This window comes from Delphinapterus leucas, chromosome 15, assembly GCF_059928025.1.
Source record: "Delphinapterus leucas isolate spDelLeu-1000000601 "Yukka" chromosome 15, BTC_Dleu_Yukka2, whole genome shotgun sequence".
Lineage (NCBI taxonomy): Eukaryota > Metazoa > Chordata > Mammalia > Artiodactyla > Monodontidae > Delphinapterus > Delphinapterus leucas.
In genome coordinates, this window is record NC_143143.1 from 83,743,107 (window position 1) to 83,771,084 (window position 27,978).

The window sequence follows — 27,978 nt, forward strand, 5'->3', positions numbered from 1 at the left end:
GGCTTCCCTGGTGGCGCAGTGGTTGAGAGTCCACCTGCGAATGCAGGGGATGCGGGTTCGTGCCCCGGTCCGGGAAGATCCCACATGCCGCGGAGCGGCTGGGCCCGTGAGCCATGGCCGCTGAGCCTGCGCGTCCGGAGCCTGTGCTCCGCAACGGAACAGGCCACAACAGTGAGAGGCCCGCGTACCACAAAAAATTTTAAAAAAAACATCCTTAATCCCATCACACTGTCTGATAGTCAAAAGTGAGCATCTGCTCTTTTAAGAATGCTTGGATCAAGGGAAAAATACAAGTCAAAACTGTAGACTTTCTTGGCAATGACAATAACAAAAACTTGGCATATCATAAAAAAATTAGTGGAAATCCATCCCCAGAATCAACTGACAGAAACAGAAATGACACAAGGTTATTTGTTGCAACAATTTTAATGTGGCAAAGGGTAGACATGACCTAAGGTCTACAGATAAAGTACAGTGGAGTGCTCTGATGCTGGGAAAAGTAACGAGGATGCCTTCCCTCGCCTGTCATGGGCTAATCTCCGGGACACCAAGACAATGGGAAAAGCAAGGGAGAGAGCACCAGGGACAGTATGCCACCTCACACCTGAGAGCGGAACAAGGCGGTACAGGATACAAGGACATACGTGTATTTGCTTAGAGTTATTTGTGCGTGTGTATTTTTTGAAGGCAAGAACAAACCAAAGGCTAACAAAAATGAACATCCATAGGGGAGAGGGAGAACGGGGAGGGAGACAGGAGTAGAAATCAGATTTCTCTAAATGTACTTTCTTTTACAGTTTTGACTTTAGAATCATGTAAAAACATTTTAAATAATTACAAGTCTAAATTAGATCAAAATGTAAAAGCTAAAGCAATTCTTAAAAATGAAAAATAAATGAAAACAAATGAGCCTAACTGTGTATCAGGATGGCAGCTTAACCACAAAAAGAAGGGTTAATGCAAGTGACTTTAAAATACAGTAATATTAATACGACTGTGCATCTCTACTTGGAGATAGCCTAAAAGCAAAAAGAACTGCAAAGAAATCTTAAACTATATTCAGTAATCCTACCAGGTTGTTAGTAATACTACTGGTATTTTTATTTTAGATACACACACATACACATCACACACACACACATTAATACCATGAAGAAGGAAGATTTATACTGCGTAAAAAACAAACAAATAAAAAGATACAAATATAAAAATCAAGTAAGTAAAAGCCCTATAATCTTAAATTTGAGTTGGAAATATCAATATAAACTCATGAGGAATTTTTATTTTTTTAAGAAAATAAATTGCTCTGTCACTAGAAGCCATGACCACTCTTGTAGCAATGAGCATCTCTGGTACCCACATTCTCGTTTCTTATTATTATTTCCCTCATAAAGGAACCAGGGCTCCTTGGAGAAATAGCTGATTCCAGGTAAAGTGAGCTAGCAAAGTCTACTGGATCACATTAAGAAAATTCAGGAGCCAACCTGAAGGGTTACCTCTGGTCAAAACTAGGACAATTTGATTATTAAAAAGAATAAAAACTACAGTGGCTTAAAACATATCTAATATGTTAAAATTCAGGAGTTCATAATAGTACTCAACATAAAGTTTTAAAACCTAATTGGTAACCTTGTAGATTATTAGGATACCGACTGATTATTCTAGAAACTGGTAAATAAAGGGTAAAAGTAAATCATTTAACCTGTCTCCCATAGACAGTTTTTCAGAGTTACCAAATAGCTGAGGGGGAAGTTCTTTATGGAAGAATTCCAGCTATTAAATTAAGAAGGAATGATGAGGGATTCCCTGGTGGCACAATGGTTAAGAATCCACCTGCCAATGCAGGGGACGCAGGTTCGAGCCCTGGTCTGGGAAGATCCCACATGCTCTGGAGCAACTAAGCCCACAACTACTGAGCCTGTGCTCAGAGTCCGTGAGCCACAACTACTAAGCCTGCGTGCCACAACTACTGAAGCCCACATGCTTAGAGCCTGTGCTCCGCAACAAAAGAAGCCACCGCAATGAGAAGCCCGCGCATCACAGCAAAGAGTAGCCCCCGCTCACTGCAACTAGGGAAAGCCTGCGGGCAGCAACGAAGACCCAACGCAGCCAAAAATAAATAAATAAATAAATTTATTTTAAAACAGAAGAAGGAATGATGTTGATAACAGATACACACTACTATATATAAAAAAGATAACCAACAAGGACCTACTATATAGCACAGGGAAATACACTCAGCATTTTGTAATAACCTATAAGAAAAGAGAATCTGAAAAAGAATATATATACATATGGGGCTTCCCTGGTGGCGCAGTGGTTGAGAGTCCGCCTGCCGATGCAGGGGACGTGGGTTCGTGCCCCGGTCCGGGAGGATCCCACGTGCCGCGGAGCGGCTGGGCCTGTGAGCCATGGCCACTGAGCCTGCGCGTCCGGAGCCTGTGCTCCGCAACGGGAGAGGCCATGACAGTGAGAGGCCCGCGTACCAAAAAAAAAAAAAGAATATATATACATATGTATGTATGTATGTATAACTGAATCACTTTGCTGTATACCTGAAACTAACACAACATTGTAAACCAACTGTACATCAACAAAAAATAGAAAATAAAAGAAGGAATGACGGAATTAGAGCATCACAATTTTGCAACCTCTAACAAAATCCCAGATCTAGGTGATGATAACTAATGGTTGATCACAGATTGATGAGGAACTCTGTCATAAACAGATAAGGCTGACAAAACGTAATCCGGTGACGACACTGCTTTTGTGCTTCCTGAGTTGATGCAGCAGGAAAACACAGCAACACCTAAAAAGTGCTCTCACTATACAATACAAAACTCTGAGTCTGACTGAGCCTCTAGACTTCACCAGTTTGGAGGAAATGCTGGGAAAAGAGGAGCATCTCAAACAATAATCAGCCGGATTGTGGAAATGCAATCAGCCGGATTGTGGAAATGCAATCAGCCGGATCACAAATGTGGACAAACCTATAGGACTAATGACCTAGTTTCCTCAAATACAAACACATAGCAGAGGAGGAAGAACTGTTACAAATTAAAGGGGATTTAAAAGGCGCATCAATCGAATGCAATGTGTAGACCTTGTGCGTATTCTGGTTTGAACAGACCATCTGCAAAAAGAAGATTTATGACAAAACTGGGAAGATTTGAACAGTCACTAGATGTTAGATGACACTAAGGACCTACTGATAGTTTTTATACTTGTGATAATGGTACCGTCGCTCTGGGGATTCTTTAAGCGTCTGTATTTCTTAGGGAGCAATACTAAAGCATTTACAGTTGAAATGTCTGGGAAATGCTTTTATCTGGGTTGGATTTATCTGGGTAAGATAAATGAAAAACGACTGGCCAAGTGTTAATGATAGTTGGAGCTGGGTGGAGAGTACATGGGCATTCATTTTAATACTCTCGCCACAGCTAGGTGTGTTTGGAAATTTACATAATAAAAAGTGGGGAAGAAAAAGAAATATGATAATAAGAATGCGTGCCATCTACCTTCCTATGTGATTAAAGAAACTGGGCACAAAGGGACCTTTCATTCCTGAGTCACTTAACTCTAAGCAGCTGTTTCCTGAATTACGAACATCAGCGGAAATAAGACGAAAGAGAATTTGCTACGAAGACCTTAAGGTTATAATTTTTCACACCTGGTTGTTTGGATCTGCGAGGCACCGCACCACGATGGGTATGAGATGTTCAGAGAGCACCACTGGAAAATCAGACCTGTTTTCTTGTAGAAAAATGGCAATAGGAGGAATTTGTTCCAGCAGCTCAGCCCGCACTGTGGGCTCTGCAGCAATAAAAAAATGAGACAAAGAATTATATAAGAATAAGCCAAGCATCTTATATAGTATATATTGATAGTTTCTAGCTTTTCTTACTAAAATACTTCATCAAGGAAATTAGACAAATGCAGGTTAAAAATCATTTCCCATTTAGAGTATTTATGCTACAGACAAGCTTAAAAAGCTGATAAGCTATACGGCAATACAAAAACATAAAAAGAGGAGAGAATGACAACTCTATTATAAAAAGCCATATATAAATCAAGGAGGGGGCAAGACGTCTGCATGCCGGGCCAGCGTCCAAAACCGATTACAACTAATGGCATATATGCGAGACCTATGGGTTGTGCTTATTCAAATTCCAGCCAGAATGTATACGTTACAAATAATTCTTTCATAAATGCACTCCCCCACAATCCACGCACCCCAATTGTTTCTAAGGCAAAGCATTAAACAAAAGAGCGGCTCTAGCTCCAATATACCACATTAAATTTAACACATATAATTGCTTCAGCACTGTAAACGGTGACTCATTTACAAAGAGAATCCATTTAAGGACTCAAAACATCCACTTGGGCCTTTTTACAAGTGTTGTGTCATACTCATATGAATATTTTAAACTAATATGGGAGCTATATGGAAGGGTTTATTTTTCTATTTTCGGTTAAAATGATCAAAATCTAAAGCAAGCCAATCAGCTATCAAAGCTTACATACAATTTCTTGGAAATGTACAACTTAAAAATATAAGTGGGCTTCCCTGGTGGCGCAGTGGTTGAGAGTCCGCCTGCTGATGCAGGGGACGCGGGTTCGTGCCCCGGTCCGGGAAGAAGCCGGAACAGACACTATGAAGTCCCTGATTACATTTCACTGGACCACATTCATGGCAGCCTCCCGGGGGAAATCAAGCAACTAAGATCCCCAATCTGCTTGTAGGGCCATAGAACGGATAGACAGAACTGCATGCAGCCTCAAGTGGTCACAGGAGGCCTGCCCTCTTAAGGAAAGCAAGGAAAGGGGTAAGAGAGGGCCCTGAAGCAGGGGCACATCCACCGCTGTGAATGCAGAACGCGAGAGAGCTAAAGACACAAACACATTGGTGCTTTGGCACCAACACTTTGGCTGCTTGATGTCGGAATGACCTGGCGAGGTCATAGCGGATGAGCAGAGTCCAGAAGCATCAGAGTCGATACTTCTGTCAGCTGTGCTAATGACATGAAAGAACAGTGGACAACTGTGCACCTCAGGAAAGTGTGAGGAAGCTTAAATGAGACCATGAGATCGTGCACGGGAAGCTCAGAGCATGGCACCTGGCACACGATGAGGCCTCTAGTGCATCAGCCACCAACCGTATTACGATATAAGCAAAGAATTGCCATCAAAATGTCTATCAAAAGAGGGAAGCTAAAATAAATTACGATGTAGCTATACACTGCCATGCCATACAACCATTTTTAAAGGTACCTATAGAAATACACTGAGTTAGAAAGATGCCCATGATACATGAAATGAAAAAACAAGAGGAAGAATTTTACATACAGTATGAACCCATTTCTTAACAAAATTATGTTTTTGCATATGTGTGCAATACATGTACATATAAACACACTCATATATACGTACACTCATTTAGGAAACGTGTGGAAGGATATATACACTGAACGGCTCATGGGTACTATCTAAGATTATAGTGCGGGAGGGAGGGAGACTCTCACTATTTAACTCCTGAAACTGCTAAATTTCAAACAGCATGTATTATTTCTGCGAATTTTTTTTAAACATAAAGAAAGAGGATGGCTTGATTTCACATGGCAATGTTCCCTGGAAATGTCACCACGGAAGGAACGCTTGGTGTCTCTGTCCCTTCTTTCCCTCACCCACTCGTGCAGTTATGATCATGAGTTTAGCCCCACTGGCCCTGGACTAGGGGCAGGAAGCCGGGGGTGCGGAGACCAGCAAGTTCCAGGTCCCGCTCTGAAGGAGCTCACAGTCGAGGCCCGTAAGGAGGCAGGAAAATCGATGATGACCAACAGTGATGCGATTCTAAAGATGGAGAAGAAGGACGTGGAGGAACGAGGCAGGGAGACGAGCGTGCGGATGAGCGGGTGTTGGGTAGGGAGACGTGGAGGGGTGAGGTTATCGGCCGCCGACGTGGGAACAGTCAGACGAGGACTTGAAAATAAGTCTGATTCACGTGCTGCAGGTCACTGGAAGAGCTGGGCATGCTGGGGCAGTTAGGGAATACGGGGACTCTCTGTGCGTCCTGCTCAGTTTTTCTGCAAACCTAAAACTGCTCACAAAAATGAAGTCTGTTAATTAAAGAAAAAATTAAAGTGAAATAAAAGCCTCCCAACAAACGAAAGCTGTGAGAACTCATTGACAGTGGTCTTGTGCTAACAAGAATTGTTAAAGGGAGTTCTTGAGGCAAAAGGATATCTGACAGAAATGGACAGTTTACAAAAAGAACTAAAAAGCACGAAAATGGTAAAAATGATAGCAAATATAAAAAATATTTTTCACGGGCTTCCCTGGTGGCGCAGTGGTTGAGAGTCCACCTGCCGATGCAGGGGACATGGGTTCGTGCCCCGGTCCGGGAAGATCCCACATGCCGCGGAGCGGCTGGGCCCGTGAGCCATGGCCGCTGAGCCTGCGCGTCTGGAGCCTGTGCTCCACAATGGGAGAGGCCCGCGTACCGCCAAAAATATATATATATATATGTATATATATATATATACATATTTTTTTTCTCATTTTAGTTGCTTTAGAAAGATAGTTGACTATCTGAAGCAAATATAGTAACAAGGTATTGTAGGGTTTGTAACTTGTGCAGAGGTAAAATGCAGGAAGACAATAGGGGGCGAGGAAACAGAAGTCCACTGCTGTAAGGTTCTTATACTGCATCCTGCGCTGCATGAAGAGTGGAATAATTTTATTTGAACAGTTGGAATAAGCTAAAGGAATATACTATAATCTCTAGAACAACCAATAAAAAATTTTAAAAGAGGTATAACTAATAAGTCAATAGTGGAGATTAATTGGAATTATTAAAAAACTCATTTGAGGGCTTCCCTGGTGGCGCAGTGGTTGAGAGTCCGCCCGCCGATGCAGGGGACACGGGTTCGTGCCCCGGTCCGGGAAGATCCCACATGCCACGGAGCGGCTGGGCCCGTGAGCCATGGCCGCTGAGCCTGTGCGTCTGGAGCCTGTGCTCCGCAACGGGAGAGGCCACAACAGTGAGAGGCCCGCGTACCGCAAAAAAAAAAAACAAAACTCATTCGATTTTTCTTAAAAAGGCAGGAAAAGAGGAAAATACCAGGAAGAATTGAGACAAACAGAAAACAAAGTGCAAGACAGTAGATTTAAACTGAACCATATCAATAGTAACAAATGTAAATGAGCTAAACATTCAAATTAAAAGGCAGATTGTTAAACTGGATAAGAAAGCAAGACCCAACTATATGCTTTCTACAATAACCAGGCTTTAAATATAAGACATAGGAAGGTTAAAAACAAAAGTATGGGCAGAAATATACCATACAAACACTAATCAAGAGAAAGCGGGAGTATATATATTAATATTAAACATAGTAAGCTTCAGAAAAAGGAATATGACTAGAGATAAAGAGGGACATTGCACACTGATCAAGAGATCAATTTATTCAAGAACACAGGGCAATACTAAGTGTGTACACACCCAAGAACACAGCTTCGAAATACACAAAATGAAAACTGTTAGAACTGAAAGAAAAACAGATAAATCCATGATTATTGTCACAGATTCCAACATTCCTCTCTCAGTAATCGACAGAACAAGAAGACAGAAAATAAACAGGAATAGACAAGACCTGAATAATGGTTTCAAACAACTTTCCAAGTTGACATTGATAGGATACTCTACCCAAAAACGTTGGGATGCACGTTCTTTTCAAGCGCACATGAAACATGCAACAAGTTAGAGTAGATTTCTGAGCCATAAAACAAATCTCAGCGACTTGTAAAGAAGAGAAATAATACAAAGTATGTTCTCTGACCACAAAAGACTTAAACTAAGAATCAAATAACAGAAAGATACCTGGAAAATCTTCAAATATTTCTAAATTAATCAACATACTTCTAAATAACTCATTGGTCAAAGGAGAAATCATTATGGATGTTAAAAATACTCTGTACTAAAAGGTAATGAAAATATTGCCTATCAGAACTTGAGGATGCAACTAATATAATATTTAAGTATTTATAATACTTAATATAGTACTTAATAGCAATCTTAAAATGTAAAATGCAGATGTTATAAAGGAAAGGCCAAGAAAGTAAAATGTTGAGCATTCCTCACAAGAAGTAAGAAAAAGAACAGCAATTAAATTCCGCCCCCCAAAAAAAACTCCAAGGAAGAAAATAATACAGATTAGAGCAAAAATTACTGAACTAGAAAATGAACATATAACGGAGGAATTCAAAGACAAAACTTGATTCTTCAAAATAACTAATAAAATTGATAATCCTCTGGTTAGAATCATCTAGGGAAAAAAAAGAGAAAAGGCAACCAGAGCCAACAACAGGATGGAAAATGGGGCCGTACTACAGATTCCACAGACACTTGCCAACAGACAATGAAATAACAGATCTAAGCGGTGATTATTTGTGACCATTAAAATCATTAGAAGAAAGGTTGGTAAGGAATTTTGTAGTGAAAGAATCGAACACCTGCGCCCACTGCTCAATACTAACATCTCGACCAGATCTTGCCTCCTGATGTTTTGTAATACAAAGTACACAAGACAACATATGAAGTATTGTTTAAAAGAAAATTGAAGCAGAATCTAATCAAGTCTCCAAGTTTAATTTTCAGTTTACAGAAAATACAGAGAACAAAAGAACACATGAAATTATACCATGAGAATAATGACCACCAAATCCAGAATGTGGAAAATTCTACAAGACTAATGACCCCTTCAAGAGGGACTTCCCTGGTGGCGCAGTGGTTAAGAATCTGCCTGCCAGGGCTTCCCTGGTGGCGCAGTGGTTGAGAGTCCGCCTGCCGATGCAGGGGACGCGGGTTCGTGCCCCGGTCCGGGAGGATCCCACATGCCGCGGAGCGGCTGGGCCCGTGAGCCATGGCCGCTGAGCCTGCGCGTCTGGAGCCTGTGCTCCACAATGGGAGAGGCCCGCGTACCGCCAAAAATATATATATATATATGTATATATATATATATATATATATACATATTTTTTTTTCTCATTTTAGTTGCTTTAGAAAGATAGTTGACTATCTGAAGCAAATATAGTAACAAGGTATTGTAGGGTTTGTAACTTGTGCAGAGGTAAAATGCAGGAAGACAATAGGGGGCGAGGAAACAGAAGTCCACTGCTGTAAGGTTCTTATACTGCATCCTGCGCTGCATGAAGAGTGGAATAATTTTATTTGAACAGTTGGAATAAGCTAAAGGAATATACTATAATCTCTAGAACAACCAATAAAAAATTTTAAAAGAGGTATAACTAATAAGTCAATAGTGGAGATTAATTGGAATTATTAAAAAACTCATTTGAGGGCTTCCCTGGTGGCGCAGTGGTTGAGAGTCCGCCCGCCGATGCAGGGGACACGGGTTCGTGCCCCGGTCCGGGAAGATCCCACATGCCACGGAGCGGCTGGGCCCGTGAGCCATGGCCGCTGAGCCTGTGCGTCTGGAGCCTGTGCTCCGCAACGGGAGAGGCCACAACAGTGAGAGGCCCGCGTACCGCAAAAAAAAAAAACAAAACTCATTCGATTTTTCTTAAAAAGGCAGGAAAAGAGGAAAATACCAGGAAGAATTGAGACAAACAGAAAACAAAGTGCAAGACAGTAGATTTAAACTGAACCATATCAATAGTAACAAATGTAAATGAGCTAAACATTCAAATTAAAAGGCAGATTGTTAAACTGGATAAGAAAGCAAGACCCAACTATATGCTTTCTACAATAACCAGGCTTTAAATATAAGACATAGGAAGGTTAAAAACAAAAGTATGGGCAGAAATATACCATACAAACACTAATCAAGAGAAAGCGGGAGTATATATATTAATATTAAACATAGTAAGCTTCAGAAAAAGGAATATGACTAGAGATAAAGAGGGACATTGCACACTGATCAAGAGATCAATTTATTCAAGAACACAGGGCAATACTAAGTGTGTACACACCCAAGAACACAGCTTCGAAATACACAAAATGAAAACTGTTAGAACTGAAAGAAAAACAGATAAATCCATGATTATTGTCACAGATTCCAACATTCCTCTCTCAGTAATCGACAGAACAAGAAGACAGAAAATAAACAGGAATAGACAAGACCTGAATAATGGTTTCAAACAACTTTCCAAGTTGACATTGATAGGATACTCTACCCAAAAACGTTGGGATGCACGTTCTTTTCAAGCGCACATGAAACATGCAACAAGTTAGAGTAGATTTCTGAGCCATAAAACAAATCTCAGCGACTTGTAAAGAAGAGAAATAATACAAAGTATGTTCTCTGACCACAAAAGACTTAAACTAAGAATCAAATAACAGAAAGATACCTGGAAAATCTTCAAATATTTCTAAATTAATCAACATACTTCTAAATAACTCATTGGTCAAAGGAGAAATCATTATGGATGTTAAAAATACTCTGTACTAAAAGGTAATGAAAATATTGCCTATCAGAACTTGAGGATGCAACTAATATAATATTTAAGTATTTATAATACTTAATATAGTACTTAATAGCAATCTTAAAATGTAAAATGCAGATGTTATAAAGGAAAGGCCAAGAAAGTAAAATGTTGAGCATTCCTCACAAGAAGTAAGAAAAAGAACAGCAATTAAATTCCGCCCCCCAAAAAAAACTCCAAGGAAGAAAATAATACAGATTAGAGCAAAAATTACTGAACTAGAAAATGAACATATAACGGAGGAATTCAAAGACAAAACTTGATTCTTCAAAATAACTAATAAAATTGATAATCCTCTGGTTAGAATCATCTAGGGAAAAAAAAGAGAAAAGGCAACCAGAGCCAACAACAGGATGGAAAATGGGGCCGTACTACAGATTCCACAGACACTTGCCAACAGACAATGAAATAACAGATCTAAGCGGTGATTATTTGTGACCATTAAAATCATTAGAAGAAAGGTTGGTAAGGAATTTTGTAGTGAAAGAATCGAACACCTGCGCCCACTGCTCAATACTAACATCTCGACCAGATCTTGCCTCCTGATGTTTTGTAATACAAAGTACACAAGACAACATATGAAGTATTGTTTAAAAGAAAATTGAAGCAGAATCTAATCAAGTCTCCAAGTTTAATTTTCAGTTTACAGAAAATACAGAGAACAAAAGAACACATGAAATTATACCATGAGAATAATGACCACCAAATCCAGAATGTGGAAAATTCTACAAGACTAATGACCCCTTCAAGAGGGACTTCCCTGGTGGCGCAGTGGTTAAGAATCTGCCTGCCAGGGCTTCCCTGGTGGCGCAGTGGTTAAGAGTCCGCCTGCCGATGCAGGGGACGCGGGTTCGTGCCCCGGTCCGGGAGGATCCCACATGCCGCGGAGCGGCTGGGCCCGTGAGCCATGGCCGCTGAGCCTGCGCGTCCAGAGCCTGTGCTCCGCAACGGGAGAGGCCACAACGGTGAGAGGCCCGCGTACAGCAAAAAAAAAAAAAAAAAACTCTGCTTATCAGAGACCTAAAGAACTTAGCAATTCATTCTACAAAAGAATAATTGTTATTAGAGAACATTAATTATTCTACTACACTAACTATATACATGGAAATAAAAGCCATAAGCCATAAAATATTGGATAATAACTAAACTTTATTGGTTACTTCCTATAGGCCAGGAACTGTGCTAAGAGCTTTCTGTATAGCAGTAGTTCACTAAACCCTGACAATAACCATATTAGCCCATGTTTCCGTTAAGGGAATTGAAGCTCAGAGAGGTTAAGAAGGTTGCCGAAGGTCACGCAGCTACAGAGTGGCAGAGTCAGAATCTGAACGCAAACAGTCAGACTCTAGATGTTGCACTATGCTGTCCTGCCAGAAAGGAAACCGAAATTTTAATCTTAATTTTCAAAGAAATCCCTCCCTCCTCCCTGCCCGGGATTCAGCCACAGTGGCGTTCCCTTAGTTCTTCAAACGCACCAAAAGCCTTCATCTCGATGATTTTGTACGTGCTGTTCCCACTGCCTGGGACACTATCACTCCTTAATCGCTACGCCCTACCCCAGCCTGGGTGTCACTGTCCAAAAGAGCCTTTCCCTGACCTTTGGGGGAAGGCCAGTCCCTGGCTACAGCCTCTCCTGGAGCTGTGGCTCTCCCGTCCTGACGCCGCCACAGAGGTGCTGGCACCAGCTTTTGTGGCTGCTCGTGTCTGTCTCCCAGCAGCTCTGCCCGCTCCACGGAGGGGCTGTAGCCCCAGCACCCAGTATAATACCTGACAAGTAACAGGTGCTCAATAAAAAGTAGTGCCGTGAAGGAACACCAAAAGAAACCTAAATGAATGAAAATACTGAATTTGTTTTTAAAAAAGAATGTTATAATATAAAATCATAAAGAAGCAAGAAGGAACCTTAGCACATTCCTTGATAAATTCCCTCATTTTATATTCAGAGCCCCCAAAGCCAGCAGCAAAAACTGCAATTCTTAGAACCTAAATGTTCTGCATTCTGGCCCAGCGCTCTTTCAAGAGATGTGCAGAAAGACCTACTGAGATGAAGGCTGAAAGCACAACAAAGCCAAAGGCAAGGGTTGTGGCCTCCGAGGCAACTGAAGGAAGGCGAGAGAGACTTCCGTTTCCAGCCGAGAAGGTAAAAGACCTGCAAGGTTTACACAACTAGAAAACCAGGAAAAATATCAATGAAACAAAAGTTTCCAGGCACTGGACAAGAAGCAGCCCAGCACTAGGATCTCCCAGAGAAGATCTCTCCTTGTCACAAACAAGGAGAGCCCTGAGGTGGCAGCGGCTGACCGCCTGGAGGGTTCTCAGCTGCCCAGCAGGAAGCGTGAGGAGGCCAGGCAAGGGGAGGGAGCCGCAGAGATCAGCACAACAGCCCCGGAAGATAAACCACTTGTGTGTTGCTAGGAAACAACTGCTTTAGCAGAAGTTGACACCTTATGGTCAACATTAAAGACCTACATACAGGTAGGGCTAAGGCACTAGACTTCTGATGCTTATACGGGGATAAAAAATACCGGTGGCGAATTTGAAACCAAGCCCCAATATAAGACAATTGTGGAAAGGGGGCTACAGTTAAGGTGGGAGTAGGGTAAAGGACGCTCACTCCTGAGAAATCAAAACCACAGCCTTGCATGACCTATGGGTGTAGAGACCAGATTTACACGACTTGCAAAGTGTAGGCGCCTCATACTGAGCAACTGGGAGGATCACTGTCCAGATTTATTCCAATTCCAGGCATCCCTGCTGAAGCAAACAAGCTGTTCTAAAGAGACTTACAATCCAATAAGCACGCACCTTCATAAAACAACCCCTGCTGAAGATAAATAGGCAATAAAAATTTTCACACTATACATGGTTACAAACCATCAAGAGGAAGGGTTAACAGACACAACAAATGAGAATGTGTACCCCAAGATTAGAGGTATTAGAAAAAAATCTGAAGTACACTGTCAAAGAATTATGCATAGAATGAATAGGATTTTTAAAGTCGACACCGTAATGAAAAGAGAGGAGAGTGCGGGGTGGGAGGAACAGGCACATTTGAAAAAGAACCAAGTAGAAATGAAAAACAGAGACAATTTATTTAAAAATTCAGTAGCTGGCTCAAATAGCAGTTTCGACACAGCTCAAGAGAGAGTTAGCGAGCTGGCAGATTGATCTGACAACTCACCCAGAACACTGCACAGAGAACTAAAGAGATGGAAAATACGGGACAGCAATTGAGGCACATGAAGAATGGAATGCTAAGGTCTAAGACAAGTCCAGTAGGAATTCCAGGGCAGATTAGTGAAATAGGAAGAGGCAATATTCAGAGATAATGGCTAACAATTTTCCAGAATATAAAAGATGAATATTCAATTTGAAGAAGTACAAATCCTGAACTGTATGATTAATAACAAATCCATACTTAGAAGCACTGTAGAACACCAACGGCAAAGAAAAGCATCTAAAGAAAATGAAGAAAAATTAAAGATTAAATCCCAGACCTCGCACTTAAAAGACGTCAGAGGCATAATGTATGAGTTGAAATAGCTGGTTCTGAAATCCAGCTCTGCCTCTTAGAAGGTACACTCCAGGTGAATATCTCACCTCTCTGATTCTCAGTTTCTCACTCTAGTAAACTGGATGCCTACCTCCGGTGACTGTTGCAGGGTAGGTTAAATGACAGTAGATGGACGCCCAGATGTAGTGATGCAGCATGCGACACACATAAGCGCTTTAGAAATGTCAGCTGCTGCTGTTCTTATGGCTGAGCCACTGAGCGCATTACGTCACTCGTATTTTTTATGCTTCTACCCCCCCAGAGTTCAGGGTAACCACAGCAACTAGAAAGTGTGTTGCTGGGTGGGTGGGGGGGGAATATGAGGGGAAGCCCTTGTATTAAACTCAGCCCAAACTCTGGCTTGACCCCTAAACCATGCCCCTGTGTGGTAAACTCCAGCATAGCTGAGGCTAGGAGAACTGAAATGAGATTTGGGGTGCTATCCACTACAGGAGAGACAGTGGGAACAGTTGGACTTCAATTTAAATGCCTACTGAAATAAAACAAAACAGAACAAAGAAATCAACACTCTTTGGAGGCATATAGCAGAATTCAGAGATTTTTACAGCACATAATATTCACTATATCCAGGTTACACTCCAAAATTACTCAGTAAACATAGAAACAGAAAACTTGAACTAGCTAAAAAACATCAAAGCATATTGAAAGGATCAAAATTTTAGAATTACAGACAAGGATTTTAAAACAACTATTATAAAATGCCTATGGATATAAAAGAAAATATGCCTATAATGAGTGAAAAGATAAGAAATCTCAGCAAAGAAATGTTAACTATAAAAAGACACGAAATAAAAATTCTAAAATTGAAACAATATCTGAAATTTAAAAATTCACTGAGCGGACTTAACAGAATGGAGATGACAAAACAATGGCCAAAAATTCCCCAAACTCGGTGAAAGAAACAAATATATAAAATCAAGGGTCTCAGCAAACCTCAAGAAGATAAACACAGTTGGCCCTTGAACCACACCAGGGTTAATCCAAGTATAACTTATAGTCTGTCCTCCAAATGCGTGGTTCCTTTGCATCCACAGATTCAACCAACCACAGACCATGTGGCACTGAAGTATTTCTTACTGAAAAAAGACCTGTATATAAGTGGGCCTGCACAGTTCAAGTCCAAGTTCTTCAAGAGTCAACGGTACACAGAAAACCACACTTAGACACCTCACAGTCAAACCGCTGATAACCAAAGAGAATCTTGAAAGCAGCAAAGAAAAACAAAAATTACGTACAAGGAGTAATGATTTGAATGTCCCCTGACTCCTCACCAGAAATAGTGGAAGCAGAAGACCGTGGAAGCACACCTTTAAAGGACTGAAAGAAAAAACGTCAATCTAGAACTTGACATCCGGTGAAATATCTTTCAGGGAGAAAGATGAATGAAAGACACTGTCAGACTAAAAAGGAACCAAAAAAGCACACACACTAAGAATTTATTTTTTAACACACTCTTTTAAATATTGCCAGCAAATGTGGACTGAAAGAAATGCTCAGTGAAGTCCTACGGGCGGAAGAGGAGTGGTACCACTTGGAAACTTTACCTTCAAAAGGAATCAAAAGCATTGGAAACAGTAAATATGTGGGTAAATGTTTTAAAAACTATTTTTCCTCCTGATTTTTCAAAACACACACAATGGTTTAAAGCAATACAAATCAAAACTTATAACTTCGTATTGGAGAATTTATAACACGTAGATGTACTAGGCAATAAAAACGGCCACATAAAGTAGGAGGGTAAGAAACGGAACTATACAGTTGTCAGTTTTCAACATCTTACGTAAAGTGGTGCGTTATTAACTCTAAGTAGACTGCTTCTGTCTCCACGGCTAGACTTGGAGGCCCTTACGCCCTGGGACCACGTCACATGACGCCTGGTACACAGCCTACACTTAATACATAGCAGTTTCTATAGAAGTCAGTCTCCCAAGACTTTGACTACCTGGATTCAATTCATGAGAGTCTAACAGCCCCTGAGAAGCTGAGAAAATCTAGCTTCCACCAAAAGAAACATGAGGTGCAGCAACTAGCCTAAAGCCACCTGGAGCCGCACGCACAGCGAGTTATTAAGAAACCGAGACATTAATTCATTCGCCTCTGCTTGCAAAAATGAGAGGTCTTAGTTTCAGGACAGAACGCAGGTCAAGACTACCACATAACTGCTACGATAAAATGAATACATTTCAACATCCAATACAAAGCGCATGAGTTCCTCAAAAGTATTCCACCACCCTAACGATGAATATAGTAGATTTAAATTTTGGAGATTCATATTAAGTAGGTAAAGAGGGACAGAGGGAAGAAAGACATGTAAAATTCACTGGAAATACTAAGAAATCTGAATTACAGGGATTTTTGTTTTAAGAAGTGGAATTACAATTTTAGTGCTGTACGGAACAAAGAACCAGCTTATCACACGGCTACCTCCCTGGGAGAGTTCTGCATTAATAGACCGCTGGTGGCCAATCAGAGCCAAAGAGGACCGGCCTCCTTTACATCCCTGGTTGGTCACATACTCTCCAACTGCAGCTCTGACCTCACCAGCGAGTCTGCAAATGCACAGCCGTCACCTGGCCTCACTATGGACAGCTCAGGACGGCACGTCCCCCAGTGTGGCACAGGGAAGGGACATTAACTATCACTAAACCACACAGTAGGAAAGTTATTCTCTTCTCAATTCTCTGATTCATCAAAGAAAGTTTCATTTCGACTAGCGTGTCTTCAACACTTCCCTAAAACTGGTTCATCTTCCTTTCGAACACAGAGCAGGGCTCACACTCAGAATCCTTCGCAGACAACTGTGTCTACCTAGAATTTTATCATGTGATTTTACTTTTGTCTTATGATATTTTGGTTAAGTTTCATGTTGAGCAATTCATACAAGTTCCCCAAAATGTGTTTCAATAAAAGAAATTATTTGATACAAAGAAAAATACAGGTGGTATATAGATACAGCACAAATGGGAAAAGCGGTACACAAATGACAGACTTCTGAAAAATACTGGATTGGTATAATCCAAGGACAATATTCCCTACTAAGAGCATCACATTCATATGTGAATAATAGTATCTTTTACTCCAAGTTCCAAATACAGGTAAACATTGTCCTTTGTGTGGATCAACATCCTGGCCCCTTTCAAAATCCTACTTGAATCCAAATTGATGAGATTATCAGTCAGACTATTACTATTTACTCGTAAATGATGTGTTAAATTTTTTGAGCTACTCCATAAAAGCACCAGAGTTTACTAAAATGTACATGCAAGGCAGATTTGGAGCCCCTTGCCACAAAGTGAATGAAAACAGCCAGCATCAACATCAGCTCTTCCACGTCGACTCTGACAGTATTCTAACCAGATACCGTGATTAATAACCTCTTCCCCTGTTACTAAGTCTTCAAAGACAAACTAAATCAATCAAGAGCTGATGAACTATGTAACAGAGCAGTTACTGAGTCTCAGCACGACTGGCCCTTGAACCACATTCCAACAGCCCGACGCCGGGCTGCTCTGTGCACTACAGCGCACTCCGCAGCCTTCCTGGCCCCAACTCACTAGATGCCAGGAGCACCCTCTCCCCACCTTGTGAAAATCAAAAACGTCTCCAGACACTGCCACAAGTCCCCAGCTGACAACCACTGTGAAGATAAAAGCTAGGTGTTACCTGAGCAGCCCCTGGTGAGTGGATGGTCCCATAAGGGAAGGGGCTTCATGTCAGCAGGAATGACCTGGCCCCCTTTGGCCTCTCTGACCTCATCGCCCACCCCTGCCCTCTCCTCCAGCCACGCAGCTCCTCGCTGTTTCCCCACGACCCCAGTCACTTCCCCGGCTGAGGGCCATCACACAGCCCAGCACTTCCCTCTGCCGAGAACTCTGCTCCCCAAGATGTCCTCTTTGATAACTTCCTTCTTCTCAGTAAAAGCTTTGCTCACTCATCCTCTCAATGAGGTCCACCCTGACTACCTGATTTTGAAATTGCATGCCTCCCATCTACACCCCACCGTACCCTGATCTACTTTTCTATTTTTCCAGAGAATGTATCACCTTCTGACACACAGAACGTTTTCTTCCCACGTCTACTGTTTATCAGCTGGGTCCACCCCCCAATCCTCCACCATCGCACCCAGGGCAAAAATCTTTTACTGACTCCTTGATATGCCTGGTGCACAGCAGGCTATCAGTAAGAGCTGCTGAATGAATGAATGAATGAATGGTAAAGATCTGTCAGGCTAGGGGCTTCCCTGGTGGTGCAGTGGTTGAAAGTCCGCCTGCCGATGCAGGGGACACAGGTTCATGCCCCGGTCTGGGAGGATCCCACATGCCGCGGAGCGGCTGGGCCCGTGAGCCATGGCCGCTGGGCCTGCGCGTCCGGAGCCTGTGCTCCGCAGCGGCGGAGGCCACAGCGGTGAGAGGCCCACGTACCGCAAAAAAAAAAAAAAAAAAAATCTGTCAGCCTAGCTTGCTGCGCCTCCTGGCAGTGGCAGCAACACATAAAATAACTCCTGCTCTCAGAAAGAATTATCTAGAATTTACATTTCTAGCCACTGCTAAGAGGGCAAACAGGCAACTATTCACGGAATAAGGAACAACGGTCTGTGGACACGGTGATATCAGGAGCAGTCGATTATCCTGAGGATCCACAAGTCCAGGTCATCCACACACATCAGGAGTCTTAAGCATTCAAGCTAGAAATGAAACATGAGGTAGCGTATGAATAATGCCTTGTTCAAATTTTTTCATTATATTTTCCTACATTTGAAAAAAAAAAAAGTTACCTACTCCACTCAAGAAAGCTTAACATAATACAGAAAAGCAAACCCTTCTTAAGAAAATAGTCTCTAATACCTTCAAGCCTTCTTGGCTCACTTAAAATATTTTAGAAACAATACTGATCCTGATCCGCTTCATTTGCTGTCTCCGCGATGACGGACTTCAGGCAGCAGCTGCCTTCTATGTTCCTGCCACGTGTGAGCTTCACTGGCAAGTTTGCACAGGACATCACTGACCCTTTACCAAAAATGGCTAATAACTTAAACCTAACAAAGACCAGCAAGGGAAAGGCTGAGAAGTGCGATTTGACTTGCAGGGGTAGGGGCCCCTCCTGCCACACCCTCTGCTCAGCACCCTGTCCCCAGCTGCACACCCACGTGTCCACATGCTCCCTGAACCGTAGGGTCCACGTCCCCGTGGCCCTGGTGCATCTCAGGGCCAGGGGGATGGTCCAAGTTAAAAAAGCCAGCTAACCAGCTAAAAGATATAAAGCTCACCTCCATCCAACCCAAACCAGAGGGTCCTGAAGCAGTAGCCTTAAGCTCACCCAACTGAAGATGAGGCTGGCTCTACTTCAATGAGATACTGATCAGTTTACAAAGTACAACAGAATTATTATCCTTTGATTCTGATGCTAGGTGACTAAGTAAAAAACAGGCGAACAAACAAAAACCTCCTCCCTCATTAAATGTGTTTCTGGAAGCTACAACCGTGGGGGAATAAACGTTTTTCACTTTCCCAGATCCTCCTCAACACTAACTGGTTACTCAGGGGTTATCTACCAAACATCATGCACACTGTCAGTAGAGTCATCATTTAAAACAGGCGGGGGGCGGGGGGGGGCTTCCCTGGTGGCACAGTGGTTAAGAATCCGCCTGCCAATGCAGGGGACATAGGTTCGAGCCCTGGTCCGGGAAGATCCCACATGCTGCGGAGCAACAAAGCCTGTGCACCACAACTACTGAGCCTGCGCTCTAGAGCCCTCGAGCCACAACTACTGAGCCTGCAAGCCACAACTACCGAAGCCCGCGCGCCTAGAACCTGTGCTCTGCAACAAGAGAAGCCATCGCAATGAGAAGCCCATGCACCGCAACGAAGAGTAGCCCCGACTCACCGCAACTAGAGAAAGCCCACGCACAGAAACAAAGACCCAACACAGCCAAAAAAATACATAAAAAAATAAAAAATAAATAAAACAGGCTGGGGCGCAACATAAGTTGGGTGAGGTTGCTCTGGCGAAAACACACAGGGGACCCTGAGCACGCGCCTGTGTGTCAGTGCTCTTCACAAGACACCAATCTGTCTTAAACCAGCCTAAGTATGAATTAACGCTTTAAGTATAATGTTAGGTGAATGTGCTTTACAGGTTCAAAGTACAATAGATACGATCTAATAAAAAGAGAGAAAGAAAAGAAATTTTCCATGTCATTTTGCATCACAAAAAAGATCAGAAGATCTAGTACAAAAAACAGAAGGCGTGTTAACAGCAAACCCATCTCAAACGTCCTCTCCCCACCCACCAGGGTTAATTTCAGGTGACAACAGTAAACCATAACTCAACATTCGACAGAGTACTGGCGGTTCAGAGATGACAAAGGCATGGTCCCCAGACTCCAAAAGCTCCCAAGGGAACAAAGATCTTCCCACACATAACAACCCACAACACCCCGGTGGCAAGAGCCATAGGGTACAGGTATAAACAAGACAGGGAGGAGACCAGCTCTGCTTGGAGGAGGAAGGAGGGGGTGGGAGATGCTTCCCTACAACAGCAGTGATATTTGAGCTGGGCCTTGAAGATCGAGTAGGAGTTTACCACACAGGAAGAGACAGAGGATCTGGGAAAGGGAAAAAGAACATTCCAGAGGAAGGGAAGAACACAGCAGAGGGAAGTGCACTGGCTGTCTGCTGCCTTTGAGGGGTTCGGGAAGCCAGAGATTTCTCACGAAGCCACCAAGCCCTAGCTGAGCAGCCACCCCAGAACTGGTCTGAAGTGGAAAGGTGAGAAAAAATAAACACAATAAAACATGTCCAGTGAGATAACTTTATTGGCCCAGACATGAACAGAGGTAGAGACGGAGGCAGAATGTTAGAGCACGTCTATTCCGGCAAGCATTTTCATTAAGAATCCGTTCTCCAGGCATTCCCAATATTTACGATTCTCCATTCAACATGTCATCCTGTCACTATAACTCTGTGTGAGATACGCCACCCTGGGCCAGCCCAATTATCCATACAATCCAATATTCTGTCTCTAACACAGCACTAGGGGACGATGGTTGGGAGAAAACATGACAGATGTGACCCACTGTCTGTGTCCACTTCAAAATGTTAGAAGATTAGTTGATGGTGGCTGAGAAGGAGTCTAGCCTTATTTGCAAAATGTGTACTTAAAAAAAAAGAGAGAGAGAGAAAACTGTATTAATGTAGAACTTATGTAATTGATAATTCTTAGCGCTTCTCATTAGCCACTCTTCGATGAACAATAACTAAGTCTCTGCAAGGCCTTATATGATTTGGGGGGAAACTAGAGTAAACCATCCATTAATGTATTATTTAAAGTGGCTTCATCCTTCTTGCTAACAGGCTTATAAATACTAATGCAGATTCTTAAATTGGGACTATTTCTAAAAGCTACGCCAGACAAACCCAGCCCATGTGAAAGATAAAGAACGTTCTTGCTTCTTCACTGACTTGGGGGGGGGGGTGCGGAAGGTGGAACTGACCCCTGCACACGGCAGGTCTTTGTTGACTTAACTAAATTTCAATGGCAAGCTGCGCAGGCAAACTTTCCCTGTATAAATGCCATTCTCTAACAAGACCCACACTGATTTATTAGCTCCTGTATGAGCGGATCCGTCCAGTGCATAACGTTTTGTATCACAAATCTTTGAGGGCTACTGATGGTTATTACTAGCATTACGCAGTGGGCTGGCTGAAAAGACCGACCCAGCTCACGAGCAGCCGTCCTTTCTATACCATGCATACATGGAAATTCCTCTTTGATTTGTGGCTTTAATCACGGCTTCCAAAACCCGTCATTATTTATGATTCTGACTTTTACACTGACGGTCAACGGGAAACACTGACTCGGGTCACCTGATAGGCGAGCACTCTGCAGCTCCAAGCCGCTCGTGGGCTCCACTGTGATATTATACATCTCAATTTTCCTGCCAACCCACCCAGCTGGGGACAGAGCTGGAGGAGGTGTGGGTGAGGGGGCCAGACTCTACACAGTCTGATGGATGGAAGAGCGCTACTGAAAAATGCAGCGACTTCTCCACTCAGACTTGAGGCAGATTCGAAAAGGAAAAAAAGGTTGCAAAACAAAACCCACAGCCCCTGGGGTGAGTGTATGCGCGTGGGGGGCTCTATTTTCCTACTGTTCAAAATATTTGAGACAATCAAGCAATACTGGCCAACATTACACCACTTTTCTAATGACCGCCTTGGCCAAACTGCCAGGAAGGTCGCCTTCCTCCTTCTGGAAAGAAGCAAACTCCTCCGCGGATGCACGGAGTTCCATGCCTGTCTTACAGGGTCCAACCCCGCCATCACCCTCCCCTCCCGCTCTCTGCCATCTTCCCCTTTGCACGGACTCCTTCCCCCCATCCACAGTTATGCTCTCCCCTGTGCCTTGATCTTAAAAAGCAATTCTTATTTTTTTAACTGAAGTATGCCATACACACAGAAAAGTACACAAAAAGTAAGTGTTCCACGTGACTAATTTTTTAACTGAACATGCCTGTGAAACCAGTCCTCAGCTCAAGGAAGACAATTTAACCGGCATCTCCAAAAGCCCCCCATGCTCCCTCCCACTTACTGCCTTACCCAAAGGGGACCACTCTCCTGCCTTCTACATCAGATCAGCTAGATTGCTGTGCTTGTTTCCATACTCTGTGTAAACAGAATCATCCAGTCTCTACCCTTTTGTGTCTGGCTTCTTTCACCAACCACTATGTTTGTGAAGTTCATCCATATGTGTGTGACGCTGTAGATAATTCACTCTTATAACTGCATAGTTTTCCATCGTGTGAACATAACCACCATTTATAATCCATTTTACTCACGATGGACATTTGGGTGGGTTCCAGTTTTCGACTATTAAGAAGAGTGCAACTATGACCCTGTCTTTGTGAAAATATGTGTTCACGTTTTGTGGGCAAGTAACCAAGAGTGGAACGGTTGGGCCATCCAAATCCTTTTTCTTTTTTTTTAAGGTTGTCAGAGTAGATATAAATAATGCAAAGATGTTCTGGGCTCTCTTATCCAGGAAGAAAAGCAACCCCTCCAGCTGCTTCTTCTCAAAAGGGTCTGTTTTCCTCGCTACACTGGGAGCTCCCAAGAACAATGACCATTCCCCAAAATGCCCAATGGCCAGCCAGTGTCTGGAATACAGTGGGTGCTCGATGCATGGACTACAGACAACATATCCTCAACTTCCCGATGCCACTCATTCTGGCCTGGCTTCTGGCCCCTGGCTGCACTGGAAAAGTTCTCACTGAGGTCACTCACCCATTGCCCTCCTTGGCCTGACCCAACTCAACCGGCACCTCCCATCTGTGCCATCTCTACGCGCACCTTCCCTCTAGGTGGGAGCAGCTCTGGGATGGAGCCCAGGGTTCTTCATCCCTCTATCCCCGGTGCCTCCCACAGGCTGGTGCCTGGGAGGAGCTGGAGAAACATCTGTTACATGGATGAATGACTTTCCAAACAGGGAAAGCAAGCACTTGCCCTCATCTCTTATTTTTTTCCTCATTAGGCTAAGTGGTGTTTTGAAGCTCAAAACCACTTTCTCCTTCATAGCTAGGTTTTGTTGCAAAATTTCTGCTTAAAAAAAAATCTTCATTTGTGAGGTAGAAAGCCATATAAAACTCTCTTTTTAAACAGAGACAATTTCAGGGAATCTCTAATGTTCATCTGTTTGTCTCATAGGAAATGGAAAATACAGAAAAACAAAAGTAAAATGCATTACAGTTATCAGCCAGGAAGCACAGTTGACTCGGCCCACACCATGCTGACTCTTTTGTTCCTTGCTCACCCTTATCCTGTTGGGAGGAGACAGGCGCATGCTTTTAATCCCCAACACACCAACAGGAAAAAGGAGATGTGAAGGCTGAACAACTTGTCAAGGGCTCCTCAACAAAGCAGGGTCTGTGCCGGCAAAAGTCAGCTCTTCAAACTGAGCCCAGTGGGAAAGGCAGCCTTTCAGGTTGGCTCAGCTAATCAACAAGACTTCTGGGTGCGGACAGAATGAAATCAAGTTTCAGAGAAAGACAAATATATGATACCACTTATCTGTGGAATCTAAAAAAATGATACAAATGAACTTATTTACATAACAGACTCATAGACTCACAGGCATAAAAAACAAACTTATGGTTATACCAAAGTGGAAAGTGGGGAGAGAGAAGTTAGGAGCTTGGGATTAACATATATACACTACTAAATATAAAAGAGATAACCGGGACTTCCCTGGTGGTGCAGTGGTTGACAGTCCGCCTGCCGATGCAGGGGACACGGGTTCGTGCCCCAGTCTGGGAAGATCCCACATGCTGCCGAGTGGCTAGGCCCGTGAGCCATGGCTGCTGAGCCTGCGCGTCCGGAGCCTGTGCTCCGCAACGGGAGAGGCCACAACAGTGAGAGGCCCACATACCGCAAAAAAAAAAAAAAAAAAGAGATAACCAACCAAGAAGGACCTACTGTAGAGCACAGGGAACTATACTCGATATCTTGTAATAACCTATAATGGAAAAAGAATCTGAAAAAAGAATATATATATAATAAATATATAATAAAAAGAATATAAATATATGTATATACAACTGAATCAGTTTGCTGTACACCTGAGCCTAACACGACATTGTAAATCAACTACACTTCAATTAAAAAAAAAAAAAAATCCCCCCCCCCCCCCCGCAAAAAAAGGAACAAAAATGAAATCAAGTTTGATTTAGAACCGAGGGGCAAATCCAGCCCTGTGTTTATAAATAAAGTTTTATTAGCAAACAGCCATGTTCATTCATTTATGTGTATCTGTGAGTGCTACCAGGCTACAGTGGCAGACTTGAGTGGTTATAGCAGGGCTTCTGCCCAGCAAAGTCTAAAATGTTTACTATCTGATCCTTTACAGAAAAAAAAATTTGCCCATCTCTGACTTGGAGAATAGTCTGATGTCTGGATTTTGTTCTATTTCCCAACTATTAGCACATTCAAGTTCCTGTTCAAACTATTTCACTCAACAGGGAGGTCTTTACTTTAAAAAAAAAAATTGACAATCTTTGATTTGAGTTTATATAATAGTTCAGAGAGAAGGTTCAATGGTTTGGTTTGGGGCTAAAATTAATCTATTTTCTCTGCTTGGCTGTGGTCCTCAAGCAGAACATTTTTACAAACCTGGACTAAAGTGGGCAGGTGAAATGGAATGCATTCTGCTCTGGAGGATGTCTTTTATTCAAGCTCGAACATACACCACTCCTTCTAGCATTAAGATTCAAAGAGTCTATCTGTATCCCTCTGATTTAGCTAATCCCATTTTCAACAAAGGTCCAGATATTATTTGTTGGCACCTAGCTTTTCTCATCAACAGAAGTACACCTTCTTCCAACTTCTTTCATAGATACCTCAAAAACTAAACATTTGAAAAGAAATACACAGTCCCTCAAATACGAATAGATTCTCCAAGTCTGTCTTTTGAAGCTAAACCCATCTTACAATAACATGGCAGCTGACTTCAGAATTGAAATCCAGCTTTAAACTCTTCATGTAGATGTTTGATCATATATGAAACTTTCATCTCATTTTTAAAAACTTTCTATTAAGGAAAGTTTCAAACACATGCAAAAATAGAATAGTATAATAAACCCCACACCCCTAGCAACCAGTTTCAACAAGTATAAACATTCTGCCAATTTTTCCCACTCATCCTTCTTCCCAACTTTTTGATGATTTATTGTTTGTTGCAGCATTTTCAAAGCAGACCTCACACATTAAATCATTTCACCCATAAATGCTTATTTGTTTCTGTTAGATAAGGTCCTTCTCCTTTGAATAAAACTGTGACACCACTATCGCATCTGACAAAATTAATAATGATTCTTAATATAACCTAATACCCAGCCCAAGTTTAATTTCCCCCAACTGTCTCAATAATGTCTTTTTATAGCTGATTTGTTCAACTAAGGATCCAAATATGACCACATATTGTATTTTGTTGATATGTCTCTTAGGTCTCTTTATACCTGCAACAGATTCCCCTCACTTTTTTTTCACCCACCACTGGCACACACTTAAATTCCAATTGGCCAAGCAAACCTTACCAGGAGTAATACCTCTTCAGCCTCCACCTGCTTTAAGCAACCTAGACAGTCACAGGACTTTAAGCCCCTGAGGCACAGACGCATCCAGCTCCACCTTCTACGTGCAATCCACCACCAGGACCACTGTGCCAGACCATCCCACATACTTTCTGCTCTCAAGAGAAGGAATTTAGATCGCTTCAGCAAGCTAATTCACTAAAATTAAATCTTTTCTGTGCTGCAATGACCCGAAGACTCTGAATGATTTTAAAAGACAAGGCAGCCTTTCATTACGGCTTTGTTTTGAAGTTAGCCAATTTAATCAAGAAATCACAAAGTAAATTGGACAAGACTCGTCATCCATTATCACTACCAGTAATGACATTAATTGAACACCTAGATTATGGAGGACACTGAGTGATAAAAAAGGACGACCTATGTTCCTGCCCAAAGTGACTTAGAGCCTAAATGGAGCGGTTATCCCATCGTTTAGACAAAAAATGCCCAAAAAGGACAACAGATGGAGAACCACCACAACCAACATCCATGCTCTTGCCATTAGCTTAAGAATATTTGTGAGGTCAATCTGTGTGATGGAATAAAAAAAGCAAGACTCAGAGGAACAGAGTTGGTTGCTAGTTCTATCACTTATGACCTGTGCCATACTGGATAAGTTAGTTAACCTCTCTGATTCTCAGTTTCATCATTTGTAAAACAGGAATAATCCCACCTACTTCACAGAGTAGCAGCCCTTAACACAGAATCAGAAAATCGTACACGAGTGCCTAGCAATAATGATGATCGTTAAAATAATAACAGTAATAAAATCACTGAATATAATACTCTATACCAGGCACCAGGCTAAAATGTTTTATGTGTATTGTTTCATCTAATCCTCATATCAGTCCTATGAAGCATCTCCAATTCTTATGTCATTTTCCAGATGAAGAATGTGAACAGAGTGAGTGATCTGCTCACACTGACTCAGCTAAAGGCAGGAAGTGGGTTACAGGACCTCAGGGTTCTTGCTATCAATCACAGCATGATAATGCCTCCCAAATACCACCCCAGTAAAGTGCAAAGGTGGGACCCAGGGCTGCATTAATTACTGGGGGGACAGGCCCTCCTATTATGGCTATTAATCTAACCAATTATATTGTAATTTCATAGGAACAGCACCCTGAAGCCCCCACCCCTGCTCAAAAAAAGAAGCCCCAGGAGGCTCCCAGAGTTGCCCTACCCATGGCATGGGTGTGTTCAGAGCCACAATGCTGGTTTTCTTCTTTACTGGGACGAGGCTTCAGCAGTCTGCTAAAGAGTATTTATGGCATTCTTTATCACAAGTCTCAAACACCCAATATTTGCACAAACAGGGCCAAAGGAAAATCAGAATTATTTTTTCCTATGTAATCTCTTCCTTTTTGAACACATATACAAAAAAGACAAAAGTAAGCTAGCTGCCAGAAAAGAGGTCCAAATGCCTGCCGTCACCACGCTGTGAGAAGCCCAAGCTAGCCAAGTGGAAGAAGCTCCTGGAAGAGAACTGAGGCCCTGATCTGCAGTCCCAGAAGATTTCCTGGCCAAGAGCCACGTGAGGAAAGCCATTTTGGACCTTCTTATCTTCCCAGAGTTCACAGAGAACACACGAAGCTTCTGTATCACCCAGTCAAGGCACAGAATTGTTAGAAATAACAAAATGCTGTTGATTTAAGCCACTGAGTTTTGGGGTGGTTTGTTAGATAACTGATATAGCCAGAAATCAGCTTTTCCAGCCAGGCCAAATATCGAATCTATGAATGAGAGGTGCCTTAACAGCAGCTTACTGTTGTTTATCAAG

At 42.4% G+C, this 27,978-nt stretch overlaps 1 protein-coding gene across 1 annotated transcript in view; it reads right to left on the reverse strand.

Moving 5' to 3' along the window:
- LOC111186807 (serine/threonine-protein phosphatase 4 regulatory subunit 1) overlaps positions 1–27,978 on the reverse strand; it is a 67,143-nt gene that overhangs the window by 37,163 nt on the left and 2,002 nt on the right. Inside the window, 1 exon segment of the mRNA XM_089895442.1 lies at positions 3,671–3,813. Within this exon segment, the coding sequence (XP_089751568.1) occupies positions 3,671–3,813 (143 nt within the window).